This window comes from Ochotona curzoniae, unplaced genomic scaffold (genome assembly GCF_017591425.1).
Source record: "Ochotona curzoniae isolate NIBS_2020 unplaced genomic scaffold, NIBS_Ocur_1.0 scaffold_4701, whole genome shotgun sequence".
In the NCBI taxonomy this organism is placed as follows: domain Eukaryota; kingdom Metazoa; phylum Chordata; class Mammalia; order Lagomorpha; family Ochotonidae; genus Ochotona; species Ochotona curzoniae.
In genome coordinates, this window is record NW_024467122.1 from 55203027 (window position 1) to 55218118 (window position 15092).

The window sequence follows — 15092 nt, forward strand, 5'->3', positions numbered from 1 at the left end:
ATGGCTAACAGACACATGAAAAAATGTTCAAGCTCTGGCAATAAGGGAAAATCAAATAAAAACAACACTGAGGTTCCACTTAGCGCCAGAAAGAATTGCCCACATATAGAAAACTACCAACACCACCTGCTGGCGAGGGTGCAGAGAAAAGGGAATGCATGTTGGTACAACAACTGTGGAAATCAGTATGGAGAACACGTTGGCAATTAAAAAGCTACCTACCATATGACCCAACAATACCACTGCTAGGAGTATATCCAAAAGAATTGTTACACAAGAAAGCAGCATGCACTCCAATGTTCACTGCAACACAATCAACAATTGCAAGAACATGGAAGCAATGTAAATGCCCATTAACAGAGGACTGGATTAAAAAAAAAAACTGTGGTTCATCTATACTATGGAATACTATGCAGCTATTAAAAAGGAAATACAACGCTTTGTAGCCAAATGGGCCAAACTAGAGACCATTATGCTAAGAGAAATGAGTCAATCCAAAAAGGTCAGATATCATGTTTGCTCTAATATAAGATAATATGATGTCAAATCTAGTTAGACGTCAAATCTAGACATAGAATCTTACTCTCTGTCACTTCATACTTACTTGTACCTTCTGTAGTAAGCTCTTGTATTGTAATTCATTATCAACCATCCACAAGAGGCTGATTGCTTATAATTACCTGAGATGGTTAATGCCCCTTTTATCACGGTTATTGGTACTACCTATAAGTCACAAAGATCTAGTCCTTATTGTACCTTCATTAGGGCCCCAGGATAAAGGATGATCTCACAACAAAATAACTAACGTGATTGGGAGACACTCCAGCAACAGTATGATGGATTTGGGAAAATTCATGAAAGACATCCATTGTGAGACTGGAGGGGAGAACAGAGCTTTGGGGAGGGGGAAGAGGGACCCCAGCACCAACTAAACTGGATCAAAAAACAATAAAAAAATTAAATAAAAGAAAAATGTGGTGGGAATAAGGATCCCATGTGAGGATTTGGGAAGGTGTCACAGTTACCCTCAATAATGAGGCTCAGGCACCTCAAGGAGTTCCCTGGGCCAAATAACAGACAGCTATGGGATTAAGATCTGAACAGTTTCAGGACTGTTGCTCACACCCTCCCCACCTCAGGACTGGACTGAGTGCTCTGGGAATTTTTTTTTTTTTTGCAACTCACAGAAAAGTCGGAACTATAAAGCAAGAAATCAGACTTTAGCAGAAAAACAAAACTGGCAACCAACAACATCAGCCTTTAAGAATGGTGTGCTGGCTTCCATGTCAGCTCCCTGGGGCTACGAGGCCTGCGTGGCTGGATGGGCAGAGAGGTGCAGGAGCCATCGTCTCTTGCAGAGCTGGCCCCACAGCGCACAGGCTCCTGGGCCAGGGGTGCCAGGCTTCCCGTTGTGGTCAGTCTATGGAAGGGCAGGAAGCCACAGACCTCGGAGAGGAGCCCTGCCAGGCTCTGGGTCAATGGAGATTGTTCACTGGGCTACTCTGGAGAAGAACAGTACATACCCTCCAGGGCAAGCATCTTGATTGGCCAAAGACAGAGAAGCTGATGTGCACAGCCAGCTGATTTCATGGTTTCAAAAAAGCACAGACACAGACCTAATCCAGCCTGTTGTGCATTTGATTCTGATCTATCAGCATCCCATTAATCTTCCCTGACAGCTCTGGCCTTCTCCCTAGCAGAGCTGTTGGGGACACCCAGAGCAGAGCTCACCATGTAGACATAATATATGAGCCCACGACCTCTTTCTGTCAGTATCTGGTAGGATCCATGGGATGGCTGATTATCACCCGGATGTTTTCAAATGCCTCTTTCCAACAGCAGAAGTTTAATCATTTAGGTTTGATTTAATTCTCCCCGAGGGAGTACTCTCTGGTGAAAAGGAAACAGATCTCTTCCCATTTCGGCAACTCCCAGCCCAGCTGCAGAGAACCCATCAGGTGGGACATGCAATTAAGGCAGGAAGTGCTGAGTGGAGCAGCTGCTTCCTGCTGAACATCTCCACCTCTGCCATGCTTAACTGTGGACCCAAGATGCAGACTGCACAGGTATTCCAGCTGACGCGCTAGCCAACCACCGGGGCAAAGGGGACCATAGAGGGGATAATGTTGCTCTGAAATGGACCTGGCCACAGGGATCAAAGACAACCAAGGGTAGAGCTTGCCGGAAATCACCTCCACTTACCTGCTATCACTTAAGGATACAACTTCCACTGTCCAGTCTTAAACATGAAACTGAAAATCATATGAGAAAGCCACAGTTCAAGTTTAGACCAAGGATACAAAACAACCTGTGTCCTCAAGAGAGTTTCATGACTTGGCCAGTTCACTGGCAGTTAGTTTAAATTCAACAGCTTTTGTGATGTTGCCAGGTCCTGCCAAATGCATGTTAAGTGTGGTAGAAGAGCCTTGTGTTTGTAATGTCGTGTTTGACGTTAGTGAGACTGTTGGAAGCTTTCACTGAGGCCTGGGCTTTTACATGTCCAGTCATGGATCCACACTGGAGTCTAAAAATGAAATCCACAGCCACCTTCTTCCTAACTCTAAAACCAGAGCGACACTGAGAATCCTATCTTAATTCATATATAATGTCATGCTTGTCCTGGGCTTCAAAAATTTAGTGAAGTCAATTAGTTTGCTTTTTAAAAAAAGCAAAAACAAAAAAGGGGAGAGTGCTGGCACAATGGCTCCATGGCTAAATCCTTGCCTTGCGTGTGCCAGCATCCCAAATGAGCACCAGTTAGCATCCTGGCTGCCCCACTTCCCATCCAGCTCCCTGCTTGTGGCCCCGGGAAAGCAGTCATGGATGGTCCAAAGCTTTGGGACCCTGCACCCACATAGAGGACCCAAACGAAGCTCCTTGCTCCTAGTTTCACATTGGCTCAGCTCCAGCCATTATGACGACTTGGGGAGTGAACCAGCAGATGGAAGATCTTTTTCTATGTCTCTCTTTCTCTCTATAAATCTGCCTTTCCAATACAAATAAATAAATCTCTTTGAAAAATAAAATAGAAAGGGGACAGGCAGATATTGCTGCCAACTTTGTGTGATCCACGTCAGGGTAGTCACTTTACAGCCCTATGGAACCTGTCCCATCACTGAGAAGTCAAACTAAGTCATCCTTGTTCTTCTTCCCTTCTGAAACCCTGTGGTTTCCTTCCCTTCACATCACTCTGGGGAAACTGAGCCTCCTTCACCTCACTCACCTCCCCTCACCTTACCTCACCAACTCACCTCCCCTCCCCTCCCCTCGCTCACCTCACCTTACTTCCCCTCCCCTTCTGTCCCCTCCCCTCCCCTCCCCTCACCAACTCACTTCACCTCAACTCACCTTACCTCACCAACTCACCTCCCCTCCCCTCACCTCACAGCAATCTGACTGACTGATCAGCACATTGGCATGGAAAGAGTGAGTTACCACAATCTTAGAAAATGATGTCTCCCACTTGAAGGACTCATAACCGAGCTTGAGGAACTGCACTGCACCATTCTGAAAGTATCTATGGAGAACACTGTTTCCAGTAATGGCCGTGCTTGCCAGCCAGGATGGCGCAGTGGATAGGCAGCCCCCCTTCCTCCTCCAGCCTCAGTATCTTGACTTACAAACTGGTGGTGGGAGTGCAAGGATGGGAGTAGAAGTTGAAATAGGAATTACTGGAAATTGCTCCTAAGTTTTTTTCTCAATTTTCTATCTTTCCAATAGGAATAAATCTTTAAAAAAATAAAAATGCAAAGTATTATTTAAAATTGGCAAAGGGCTAATGACTATCTTCAGCTACATGTGAAACTGGTTTTTTTTTTATCAGTAACAATCTTCTAACATTTAAAACAATGTTCTCAAACCACTTAATAATTTCATTTCTAATATATCTCCATAAGCTATAATTAAAAACAGAATAAGATATTCTTTGGATAAAGCTGTGATTTGAAAATCCCTAGAAGTTTATAGGTTTCTAACATATAAGCATACTAATAATGTATCAGCCTAATTGTCCTCTATTTTGGCTCATCTAATTTACAAACATGATCTCTTTCTGAAGTTGAACAGTATTTGTAATGGCAACGTCTGAAGCAATTTTGGCTCAGTAAAGTGCCATTTGTTGAACAAAAATGTAGTTGTTTGTGCAAGTTTAAACAATTCACAAGGCCAGATGAGTTCATTTCAACCCTACTTACAAAATAATTATTGGCACATGACCTGGGCTTTGGGGTAGACAAGACATTTTCAAGCTTCTGGGGGATTTACACAACCAAATTCTTCTACTATTGAAAGGGAGGTTTAAAGATCACAGACAATTGAAAGTACAGGTTTAAATCTCAGGCTTAAAGAGAGATTTGACAAGAGGACTATTTACCATGGAACAATGAGGAAGATGTTTTGTTACAGTCTGAAACATGGAAAATATGCCGTTCAAAATCTTTGGCTCGGGAATAAATAAAATCCAGACTTGGACTATTAAAAATATCAAAGTGATCCACTCTGTGCCAACTGCATTTTATTCCGTTGTTTGTTATAAAGAAAATCCATTATTGAATGTAATGCAGTTCTGGTCAAATTATCAAAGACATTTTCCGTATGCAAACTGCAATTCAACCATATGCTGAATATTCTTCTGTAATCGTTTCAATACACTTCTTTAACAGAGCTATAGGCACAGAGATAGAAGGAAATTTTGAGTCATATTTTGACCTCCAAACCAAGGCACAAGTCACTCCAGTAATAGTCATTCACTTGTCTCTACTGAGCATCTAGTATTAACAGATTTTTTTTTGGATGGCAAAATAAGTCTCAAAAATCATCAAGACATTCATGGCTTATTAGGCAGGAAAAAGCATCCTTGTCTTCATGGCTCCCATTAAACCTAGTCTGGAACTTTTTTGGCTTATGGCAGGGAGTTCACCACATTGCAAGGAAAGCCATTCTGTCAGCAAGAAGCTAACTAATTAGGAAGGCATCAACTTGAGGCTGACATCAACTGACTAGTTTTGCTTTCTGGAATAGTATGGAATATACCTAGCCAGTATCCTTCAGTCTAACCCTCTAAAGGTTTGAAAAGGACTTTCTGGGGTCCTGTTTAGCTTTCTTCCCTCTTTTATGAAATAATCTTATTTCACCTTATTCTTACTATTCCAAAAATGCCTTAATTACCCTTAGGGATTCCAAAAATTATTTCTTGTCAACCAAAGGAGTTGAAGAGCTAGGTCACCAATATTGTATGGAAACTAACTAACATTTTCAAATTATCACATTCAGAAACCAAGAGTTTTAGCATCCAATGGGATTCAATTGGAGGTCATTACTTTCTAATTAGATGAGTCTATTGGCTAACAACAGATGTGTGGGAAAAGATGGGACACTTAAAGTTTGCCAACACTGCATTTTAGAGAGGGGGAATTTCAAGACTTTCCTAAAAATGTCATGTGCTCCAAGATAATAGCTGAACTTGATATTTCCAATAATTTAAGCGCGGAGTTAATTGGCTCATATTTCAGATACAATGACACTGCAACCTAAGTTTCTTACTAGTTAATCAGGTGGATGACATCAGCTATCTTGAATGAATAATACACAAGACTTTCTCAAATATGTTAAATCTTCACTTGCTATGATACATTTGGCGCCTTTATAAAGCATACATAATAGAGCCAGGATAATCTAAAGTCAGGAGACTGTACTTTTCCTCCAGAACAGCCCCTCTTCACCAAGCTCATGCAAGAACACAAACCAAGGTATAAACTTAAAAAAAGAGAGAGAAAGAGAGAGAGAGATTGTTTTATTGTGATATTTATGACACTGACCCACTGCTGGCAGGAATGAGCGGGAGTAATCTTGACGTATTGCACATGCCGTGTGAAGGACGCACGGGTGATCCTCGGCTTCTCGGGCTGGCTCCTGGTCCTCCCAGACCTCAAGGCACGCGTGGGCCCGTCACAGAAATCTCATTGCCACTTGGTGTATACATTTAACAAGTCTTTGGTCTTAATAAGCACCATTACAAACCCTCACATTAAGGGCATTATTATTCTAGTTTATAAATGTTTCAATGATAAAAAATAGCACGATTACAGTATACACACACTTAATTTACATGTAATGTATTATATCATAACAGATAAGCTACTGAACTAACTTTGGTTGACTGAATGAATGAAGTATTTGAACTGAATACTTGCAAATTTGGTTTCTAAGTTGTGTAAATATTACAGTGCATTTATAAATCTAGTTTGACAATTTACTAGCACCAAATAGATATTATAAATGGCCAACCTAGTATTTGTATTTGGAGAAGCAAAGTTTAAAAATTTGAAAAAAAATGAAATAGTCCATCAATTAAAAGCACATTCCTGTATGCCTGCTGAAGAGTGGTGTATCAGCATAAATGGGCAACCCCCAAGGACGTTACACAGCCCAGTTTTCAAGAATCAACATGTATGACAAGGTAGCTTAGCTACACACACGAGAAGCCTGAGAAAGTAGTTGTTTTGAGCGAGGGCAGTCACCTGTACCTTGATTTTGTAATACAAGAATAGTGCTTATTTATACAAATTTACTTGGTGAAAGATTGTACCTGTGATATGAAGATTCTGATCTGGGGAAAAAACATAATCCTACCTATCTATAGTTGTTCTTATTTTAATTATTTGGTCTCTGGATGGTGAATTAATGAAGCAAAATCTGGATTTTCATCTTCAGATTGTCACCCAGTTCACCACTGAGGTAGTCTTTGTCATATTTGTCTTGTAGCAGGTTAAGTTCTTTCTTTTTATAAAGCGGAGTACTGCTGATCTGTAATGAATAGGTTCCAGCCACCGGCTTCTTCTTGGTGAAGTGGAGGTAGCTGATCCCTTCCTTTTGGTTGATTTTAAAGAAGCCATCTTCATTTCCAGATTCAATCAAGTATCTATTGTGATTTGTCAGTGTTGTAAGGGCTGGAAGGAGTTCGAGGATTCGGACCTTGTTACTGACATGAGAAATATTGAAAGCAAAGGTGGCAGTCTTCTCCACATCCCAACTAGCGAGACTCACATTGGCTTCTGTCTCCAACCCATCCTGGAAAGACATGAGGCGACGTATTAAACACAACGTAAACATACCATTTAGTTCCCACGTTCAAGAAATGACTCAAATCTCACTCTAATACAACTCTTCTGCCCAAGCTATGTATAGCATATTGAGAAATGCTGTTGATGGGCCTGGTGCAATGGCTCAACTGATTAATCCTTCCCCTGCAAGTGCCAGCATCCCACATGGGCACCGGTTCATGTCCCAGTTTCTCAACTTTCCATGCACCTCCTTATTTGTGGCCTGGGAAAGCAGTGGAGGATGGCCCAATGTCTTGGAACCCTGCATGCACAAGGGAGACCCTGAAGAGGCTCCTGGTTCCTGGCTTTGGATTGGCTCAGTTCTGGCTGTTGTGTTTACTTGGGGAGTGAACCAGCACATGGAAGATCTTTTTCTCTGTCTCTCCTTCTCTTTGTAAATTTGCCTTTCCAATAAAAATAAATAAATCCTTAAGACAAAAAAAAAAAGTCCTTGATGAAACTGGTACAATGCCATAGATATGTAGCCATTTTATCTATGACGTTCTGATTTTAAAATTGAATAGTCATTGATAACTACAAAAAAAATGGAGAACTGCATATTCATGAAGTACTGTGTATCAGTGGTTTGCCAGTGGGCATTCACTGATGTTATTTTAGAACAGTCAAGTGATGTCAAGAAGAAGCAGGTTGAAATCTCTTGGATGAGCAGTTGAGACCTCAGACTGCAGTGGGGCTCCAAGTCAGGCTCCAGCAGCATCATCTGGAAGTTCATCAGAAGTGCAAATGGTCTTTCCTGCCCCCTGAGTCTGAAACCCTGGGGAGTGTCTCCCAGGGATCCCTTTCATAAACCTTCCAGGTGTCTCAGGCACACCCCCACATTTTAGAGCCAGTGTTTTAGCAGACTATTTTCTTTCCAAAGACTCACGTCATTTCCTGGTCGCAACAGATGGGCTGCAGTACTCAGTACAAACCAGTCCATTTCAATCTGGTTCGCCCTCCTAAAGACACACCTCTGAACTTAACTCCCTAATTGGTATGACCTGCAAATACTCAATACTTTTCACCTGGCTGCTGGCGTGCCTCTCTGGGGCCACATGCGCTGGATTCTACGGGCCTGGAGCCAGAGGTCTGGGAGAGTATCTGTGTACCTTGGAACTACCGAAAGGCTGCAGCAGCTGTAGGCAAAGCGAACCAGGCTGCTCCGTGTTGTTTTTGTCTGCAGTCCAAGCTCCCTCACACTCCACATGGCTCTCTTCAGGAGAGGAGCCTCTCGCTCTCAGAACTTGGCGTCCCTGTGCAGGGAGCGCTGTGGCACTTTGCTCCTCTGCCCACTTGTTGTCCCAGTTTTCAGGCCCTGTCCTTTCAGCAGACTGTGGGTGGGTGTTTGACTCTCTTTTTGGCGAGACAGAGGAAATGAGCAAGTATGTAAAAACCTTTGCATGGCCACTCCCTGAGAGAAGCAAGAAACTCCAGAAAGTCCCGCAGCATCTTGTAAAATGCAGCCTCCAAGTTCGGAGAATGTCTGGGTTTTCTCCCCCGGGGAGATTTTTCACACTCTGGAACATCCTTGGAGGAAACCACAGGCATCTGGAAAGCTTTTCCCTCCAAGGGAGACACCAGCGGAAGCCCCCTTCCAACCTACCTCGATAGGGGAGGCATCTGTGGTTGCATTTGCGCTTCTCCGTTTCCTGCCCCGTTTGGGGTAGCCGTTGATCTTGCACTCGTAGCAAGCCTCTGGGGAGAGGGAGTTGTCATCCATTTCACCACTGACAGGTGGCTCGGGGCCTCCTCGGCTCATGCCCATTCCAGAAACACAGTGCCTGCGGACAGAAGGGGCACACGGAGGTTTTCATTAGGGACTCAGGGAAGATGATGCAGGCCTTCTGCTGAATTGTGGCCTCCACACAGATGACACCTTCAGCCTGTGACTGTGTGTGTCCATTGGCTAGCAGTGGGTACTGAAAACCACCTTGAGAACCTGTGCGCTTGTCCTCTGATTCCTGATTTCCTGCATTGACTGACTTCTTTCTATCCTACTCAGTTTTGCACAATGACTCCTTTCACTTCCTCAACTTCACACAAGCAGACATGTTTCAGTGCTTAGGATTGGGGGTGAGGACAGAGAGTGGAAACTAAAGAGGAGAAAGCTGATTGTACCTTGTCACATCAAAACGTCTTTCTCCCAGGAACCAGGCTCCACGGGACGGAGCTGGGTCCAAGACATCACTGGTTTCTCTCTTGGCCTCTTCCACCCCCACCACGATCCCCTCACACGACCTTCCCAGCAGCTGCTCCTATTTGTGGATGTTTCGCTTTTGCTGACACCACTGAGGCCAGGGAAAAAGCTCTTGGTGATAACTGAGAGTTGATTTAGTAACAAATGGCAAAGACAGCCAGTATAGAGAATGCACGTATCAGAGCCTGCCCAACTGTGGGAAACTGTTTCAAGTCATTCAAAACCACTGGGGCCATTGGCTCTGACTCACATGAAGCCGGATAAACAAACCCGTGCCCAGGAGAGAACTAATTCAGCTGTTTTTCTTAGCCTCTCAGTTATCAAAGCCAAGTTATTGAGTGAGGCTCGCATGTTTCACAAGTATCTTGTTTTTGTAACTCTGCTTACTATTTAAGAGGCCACTTGGACTGGGTCTTTACGCCAGGCTCCCTTTTTCAAGTGTGTTGGTGCATTTGAATGATTCTAAAAGAATCTTTATTGGAGGAAAGATTGTATTTTAATGGCTCATCTAGAGACCAACATTTTTATAAAATATGGGTCATGAAGCATAGCCAACATTATCTATTTTTCTGTAATGACTGACCTACTCATTGTCCTGTCTGCCTTTAAGATTCAAAATATAATGTTGCTGAGCAGAATGCTTGCTGTAATTCATACCAATTTATGGATTCCTGCTCTGTTTTCTCAGATTTTGACACATTGCTTTCCTTTATTCTTCACTGAAAGAATGAACATGCAGAGACAATAACAAGGATGTACTGACAAGTGTTCACTGTGTGTACATGTGTGTGTATCCATCCACATAATGATGAAATTATTGGGAGATAGACCTCAAATTTGCAGCCCTTAGCTCCCTTCTCAAGATTTCTGTCCAGTATTTTCATCTCCCAAGAGAATCACTTATAAGAAGTCTGACTACAGAACCCACTGGCCAAAAGCCAGTATGGAGTGTCACAATTTTTGCTGGAAAAATGGTTGTGGCCGGAAACTCTAAAGAAGTCAACTGAGATCCAGGCACGAACATCTGGGAATTTGTGTCCTGTTGTTGGCATTTTGTGTGCTTCTCATGAAACATTCTTTTGTCCTCAAGTTTACATAGTACCAAAAATGAATTGCTTGATGTTTGTGTGTCAGGAAATCAAAGATCATTCGGTTCGTCCATGTTACATCTTGCTGGAAAGCCATGTTTGTCCAGATGGAGTTAGCAGAACAAAGCACGCAGGCTTTAAGAATTTACCCCAAAACTTTTGAATCATTGAGTAAGATAAAAATATCCTGTCCTTGCTCCAAGTCTCAAACATACAGGCATATGGTATGATAAAGTGTTCTACCTGGAAGCTACAGTATTTCAACTCTCATATTCAGTGCTTTTGGGGTAATATTTAATGCGAGTCCGACTTTGAAATCTAAAAACATATTTTAAAACTCTAAAGAACCTTCAGTATAAAAGATAAGTAAACAAATAAGATATCTGATTTCTTCAGAGAGGAGTTAGACAAGAAAGTGTTTTAAGACAGAATCCTGCCTAGCCAAGAAGAAAGATGGCCAGTAAGCTCAATTCTGTCACTAGTTGGCAAAGAGACAACTGGCTTTCCAGCAAGATGTAATGATCAAGGCAGTAAGACAGCAAAGGCTTAGCAGGACACAGTATTTACAATGCCATTCCAATGTCTGGATTGCCTAGATATCTGCAGAAATCAAGATAGCCCCTTTCAAATACAACCTCTGCAAAACTAACAAATCAATTATAAAGATTACATATGGCTCTCTTCTACTAGGACGGGTAAATTTGAGTTAAATATACTTAGTTATAATATGAATGTGCAAGTCTCCAAAGCAACAAAGAAGAGTAAGGCTTACCCTTGGCCAATCCGGAAGTATCCAGGCGGACAGCCACACAGATAGCCACCCTCGGTATTGGAACACCCATAACTGCAGGGGGCCTGGGAAGAGCCACATTCATTGATGTCTTGGCACCCTCCGCTGAACTGTTCATACTGGAAGCCAGCCGGACACATACACTTGTAACTCCCCAAGGTGTTGTGGCAGGAGGCGCCTCCACAGATGTGCGCACTGAGGCATTCATTTTCATCTGCAGGGAGAACAAGAGAGCAATGTGTGTGTCACACTAGTCAGAGATGGCTTTTTTTTTATATGATTTATATATTGGTTTGAAAGTCACAGCTACAAAGAGAGAGAGAGAAGAAATCTTCCATCTACTGGTCCACTCCTTTGATGGCCACAATGGCCAGGGCTGGTTCAGGCCAATGTCAGAAGCCTGAAGCTCCATCTGGACTTCCCACCATGGTGGCAGGGTCCAGAGCACTTGGGCCATCTTCCTGGGCACATTAACAGAGAGACAGATTAGAAGTGGAACAGCCCAATCCAGTGCTTATTTAGTGTGCTGGCGTCTCTAATGGAGGCTTAACTTGCGCTGCCACAATGGCAGCGTCTGCCAAGGATTTATAATGAGGTGACTGGGTCAGGTCAGTTGTGGCTGGCCGGCTGGCCTGCAGCTAAGCTCTCCAAAAGGGAAGGCAGGCAAAGTTGGTTGGAATAAGGAGAGAAGCAACTGAGAAACATGTGGAAATGGATGTGGCCTATTGCCATGTTGTGACTAAACGTGGCAGATGAGGTCAGATGCACCAGGTGGAGAGCATTAGAGGATGGCATGTGAAGATCAGCAGACTCCAGTTCTCACTGGGAGCCAACACTAGCAAGTTCTGTGGTGTGGGCTCAGATTCAGAGCTGAGGGAGGGAGGGAAGGAAATCAGGCAGTTGCCTGTGTCCTGCTTGGCAGGAGACAGCGATGGGACAGATATCTTAGAAGCAGAGGCCACCTGTCTGCCGGAGGCCGCTGTGCCAGGCTTGTTTTGGTCAGGATGTGTGGGTCTGGCAGGGGCTGCTGTCCCACAGGAAGCGTCTGCCCCCTTTGGACTTCCTTTTGAAAAATCAGCGAAAGCCCCCAGGTGCTTATTCTTGGAGCTGAATAGTACCTCCTGGTATGTCTGTTCCCATCTTTGAATGCACCCCGGTCCCCCTTATCCAAACCAGCCCGCTACCCAGAGTGTCTGAGCCACGTCAAGAGCTAAGTGTGGTTGGAAGGGATTTGGTGCCAACCTCACAAGGAAAATCCCCAAGAGAGACAGCTGCTGCAGGACTGGCTGCCCACAGGAACCTGCCCAGTCTGATGGTTAAGAAGCAGGAAAAAGAAGCCCGACTTCAAAACATCAACTGGAAGGAAGAAAACTGTCAAGTTTCTCATCACTTCCAATTTATACTTTTGAAATCTCTAATACATTTGTGTAGATCTGCTTAGAGAGAGCAGATTGGAAACTTGCTCCAATATTTCTGAATTGCTCCAGGCCCATTCAGGCCTGTGCTCCTTGGGATCTAGAGGAGAGGGTCTTTGCTAAAAGAATGCCTATGTGCAGTGGGAGAGGCAAAAGAAAGGGAGGTGAATGTGGACCGGCAACGCACAGTGGGAAAGTGAGGCTGCCAGGTGCTTCACATCCCATTACCTGATCTTTCCAGCCACATGGGGAGGGAGGTCTTGTAGTCCCTGCCCCGAGGGAAAAGCAGTGAAGTTTGGAGCGTGTTGCCAGCTTCTCAGAGCCAGCAGCCGCAGGACAGACTCATAGCCCGGCCTCTGGGACCGCAAAAGCCATGTGCTTTCCCTTTGTTCCGTGCTGTCTCTCAAAGGACTCACCCCCATCCAATTGGTACTTCTTTTTTTCTGTCATTAGTTTCCCTTCCTTGTGAATAGATTCATTTTGGAAGAAAAAAAATGTTTCTAAAAATATTGCCTTTATTCATCTTATTTTAAATTAGAAAACAGGTGAGGAAGCCTTGGGGAGGGCAGGTGAATTTCCTATGCCCACTTAGCGTATACGCTGCTGTTTCCTTCCTGCTTCTCCTGTCTTTCTGTGAACTGCTGGTCTGTGCTCTTGAGTGTCTATTTAAAGATCCCTTTTAACAAGGACAAGCCCTCATGCAAGATCACTTCACCTCCAGGGTTTCTAAAAACTGTACATGCCACTGTCTGTGTCCTCTTCCTCTCACTTTATATCACGGATGGAGGAGACAGTGGAGATCAACGGAGACTTCTGGTGCCAAGCTCCATGTTGGAGACTGCAGAGCTGTGGGCACTTACTTGAGTGAGGAGATCCTGGGCTGGCTATCTTCCTGCCACTCCACATGCCTCCTCCCTGCTGCTCTACTTGTTCCCGGCCCCAGGAGGCAGCTCTGGGAGCAGCAGCCACGCTTGGCCCCTCAACCCCCGGCCCTGCGCACCTCGGCCCCTGGCCCTGCACACCTCGACCCCTAGTCCTCAGCACCTCGGCCCCCGGCCCTGCACACCTCAGCCCCCCGGTCCTGCACACCTCGGCCCCCGGTCCTGCATACCTCGGCCCCTGGCCCTGCACACCTCGACCTCCTGGTCCTCAGCACCTCGGCCCCCCGGCCCTGCACACCTCGGCCCCCTGGTCCTTGGCCCCCCGGCCCTGCACACCTCGGCGCCCTGGTCCTTAGCACCTTGGCCCCCCGGCCCTGCACACCTCGGCCCCTGGCCCTGCACACCTCGCCCCCTGGCGTTGCACACCGTGGTTCTCTGGTCCTGCACATCTTGGTTCCCTGATCTCTACTTGAGCTGGGCTCAAGTGTCTGTTTGCTACTGGTACCTCGACTAATGAGACCTATAGAATTTGTGGGGTAGACAAAGGGGACGACCTGCTAATATTATGGGCTAGATTTACTCTGCCTCCCCTGCTCCCTGCCTCAAAGGGCATTACTAGAAGTTAGAATAAGAAACATTTTGTTTTGAAACAGACATTTCTATTAAAACTGTCTGTACATTGGGAATTATGGGAGAAAACAAATGTATTCAAGGTGAGTTTTCAGGTCAGACAGGGTAATCAAGGAGGTTAGAAAGTGATTTATATCATCAAGGGGGCACCCTGGATAATACCCAAGGTTCTTTTTAAACTTTGAGAATTGACCTGTGTTGCTTTAAATATCCTTTGTGTCTCAGGATCTCTCCCCCTCACTTCTCAAACTCCCTTGTTAAACTGCTTGTTAGTGCAGTTTAAATAAAACTTGCTTATCTGGGTTGTAGGTAGGATGGATTGGAGCTTAGATTAAGAAATTTGGCAGATACTCAGTGTTTACAGTTTGAAAATAGTATGTTTATGCACTCACTCTTTTTATCAATATAAAAACACCATTCAGTGACCATGCTTCGTATTTTTCCTGGCCTCTTTCATCCAGTGCATGTAAATGACTACACCGGAATTTTTTTTAATATATATTCCAAAATATTTGTTTTATTTTTCCATTTGGAACTTAAATAGGTGAGGATCTTGTTCTTTTAATAAGAGACAATCCAATCAAAGTAGCATTAAAATCTCTGAAAATTTCTTTTTATTATTATTAGTATTATCATTTGAAAATCACTTCTTAAAAGAATGGAAATCTACTGCCCTCTCTCTATAACAGAAGGCTCCATTGTCTGGCTGGCATAGTAAGTGTTAGCTGTGGTGTTAAGGCAGGGACAGCTGCAACATTCCTCAATGTAGGACGGGATTTCTTTTGTTAATTTTGTCCAGGGCAAAGTGGTTGACTCCAACTATAACCTGAGGATTTATTGCTAGAAAGTATGGGAATCAGTGGTTCCCTATGCAAGGCTAAACTGCTGGCTGCCTAGGAGTTAGGGTCCCAGGAGGAAGACAGGTGGGCCTCAGGAATCTGCTCTGCTTGGATGCTCTGGAGAAGCCATTGCAGCCCAAAGCAATGTGCAC

General features: G+C 44.3%; 1 protein-coding gene across 1 annotated transcript in view; it reads right to left on the reverse strand.

Moving 5' to 3' along the window:
* Positions 1–5776: 5776 nt before the first annotated feature.
* Positions 5777–15092, reverse strand: part of FBN1 (fibrillin 1) — a 225109-nt gene continuing 215793 nt past the window's right edge. The window contains exons 63-65 of the mRNA XM_040968986.1: positions 11158–11389; positions 8704–8881; positions 5777–7068 (exon numbers count right to left, since the gene is read on the reverse strand). Coding sequence (XP_040824920.1) covers positions 6679–7068; positions 8704–8881; positions 11158–11389 — 800 coding nt within the window. The 3' untranslated portion in view covers positions 5777–6678. The remainder of the gene's footprint in view (positions 7069–8703; positions 8882–11157; positions 11390–15092) is intronic.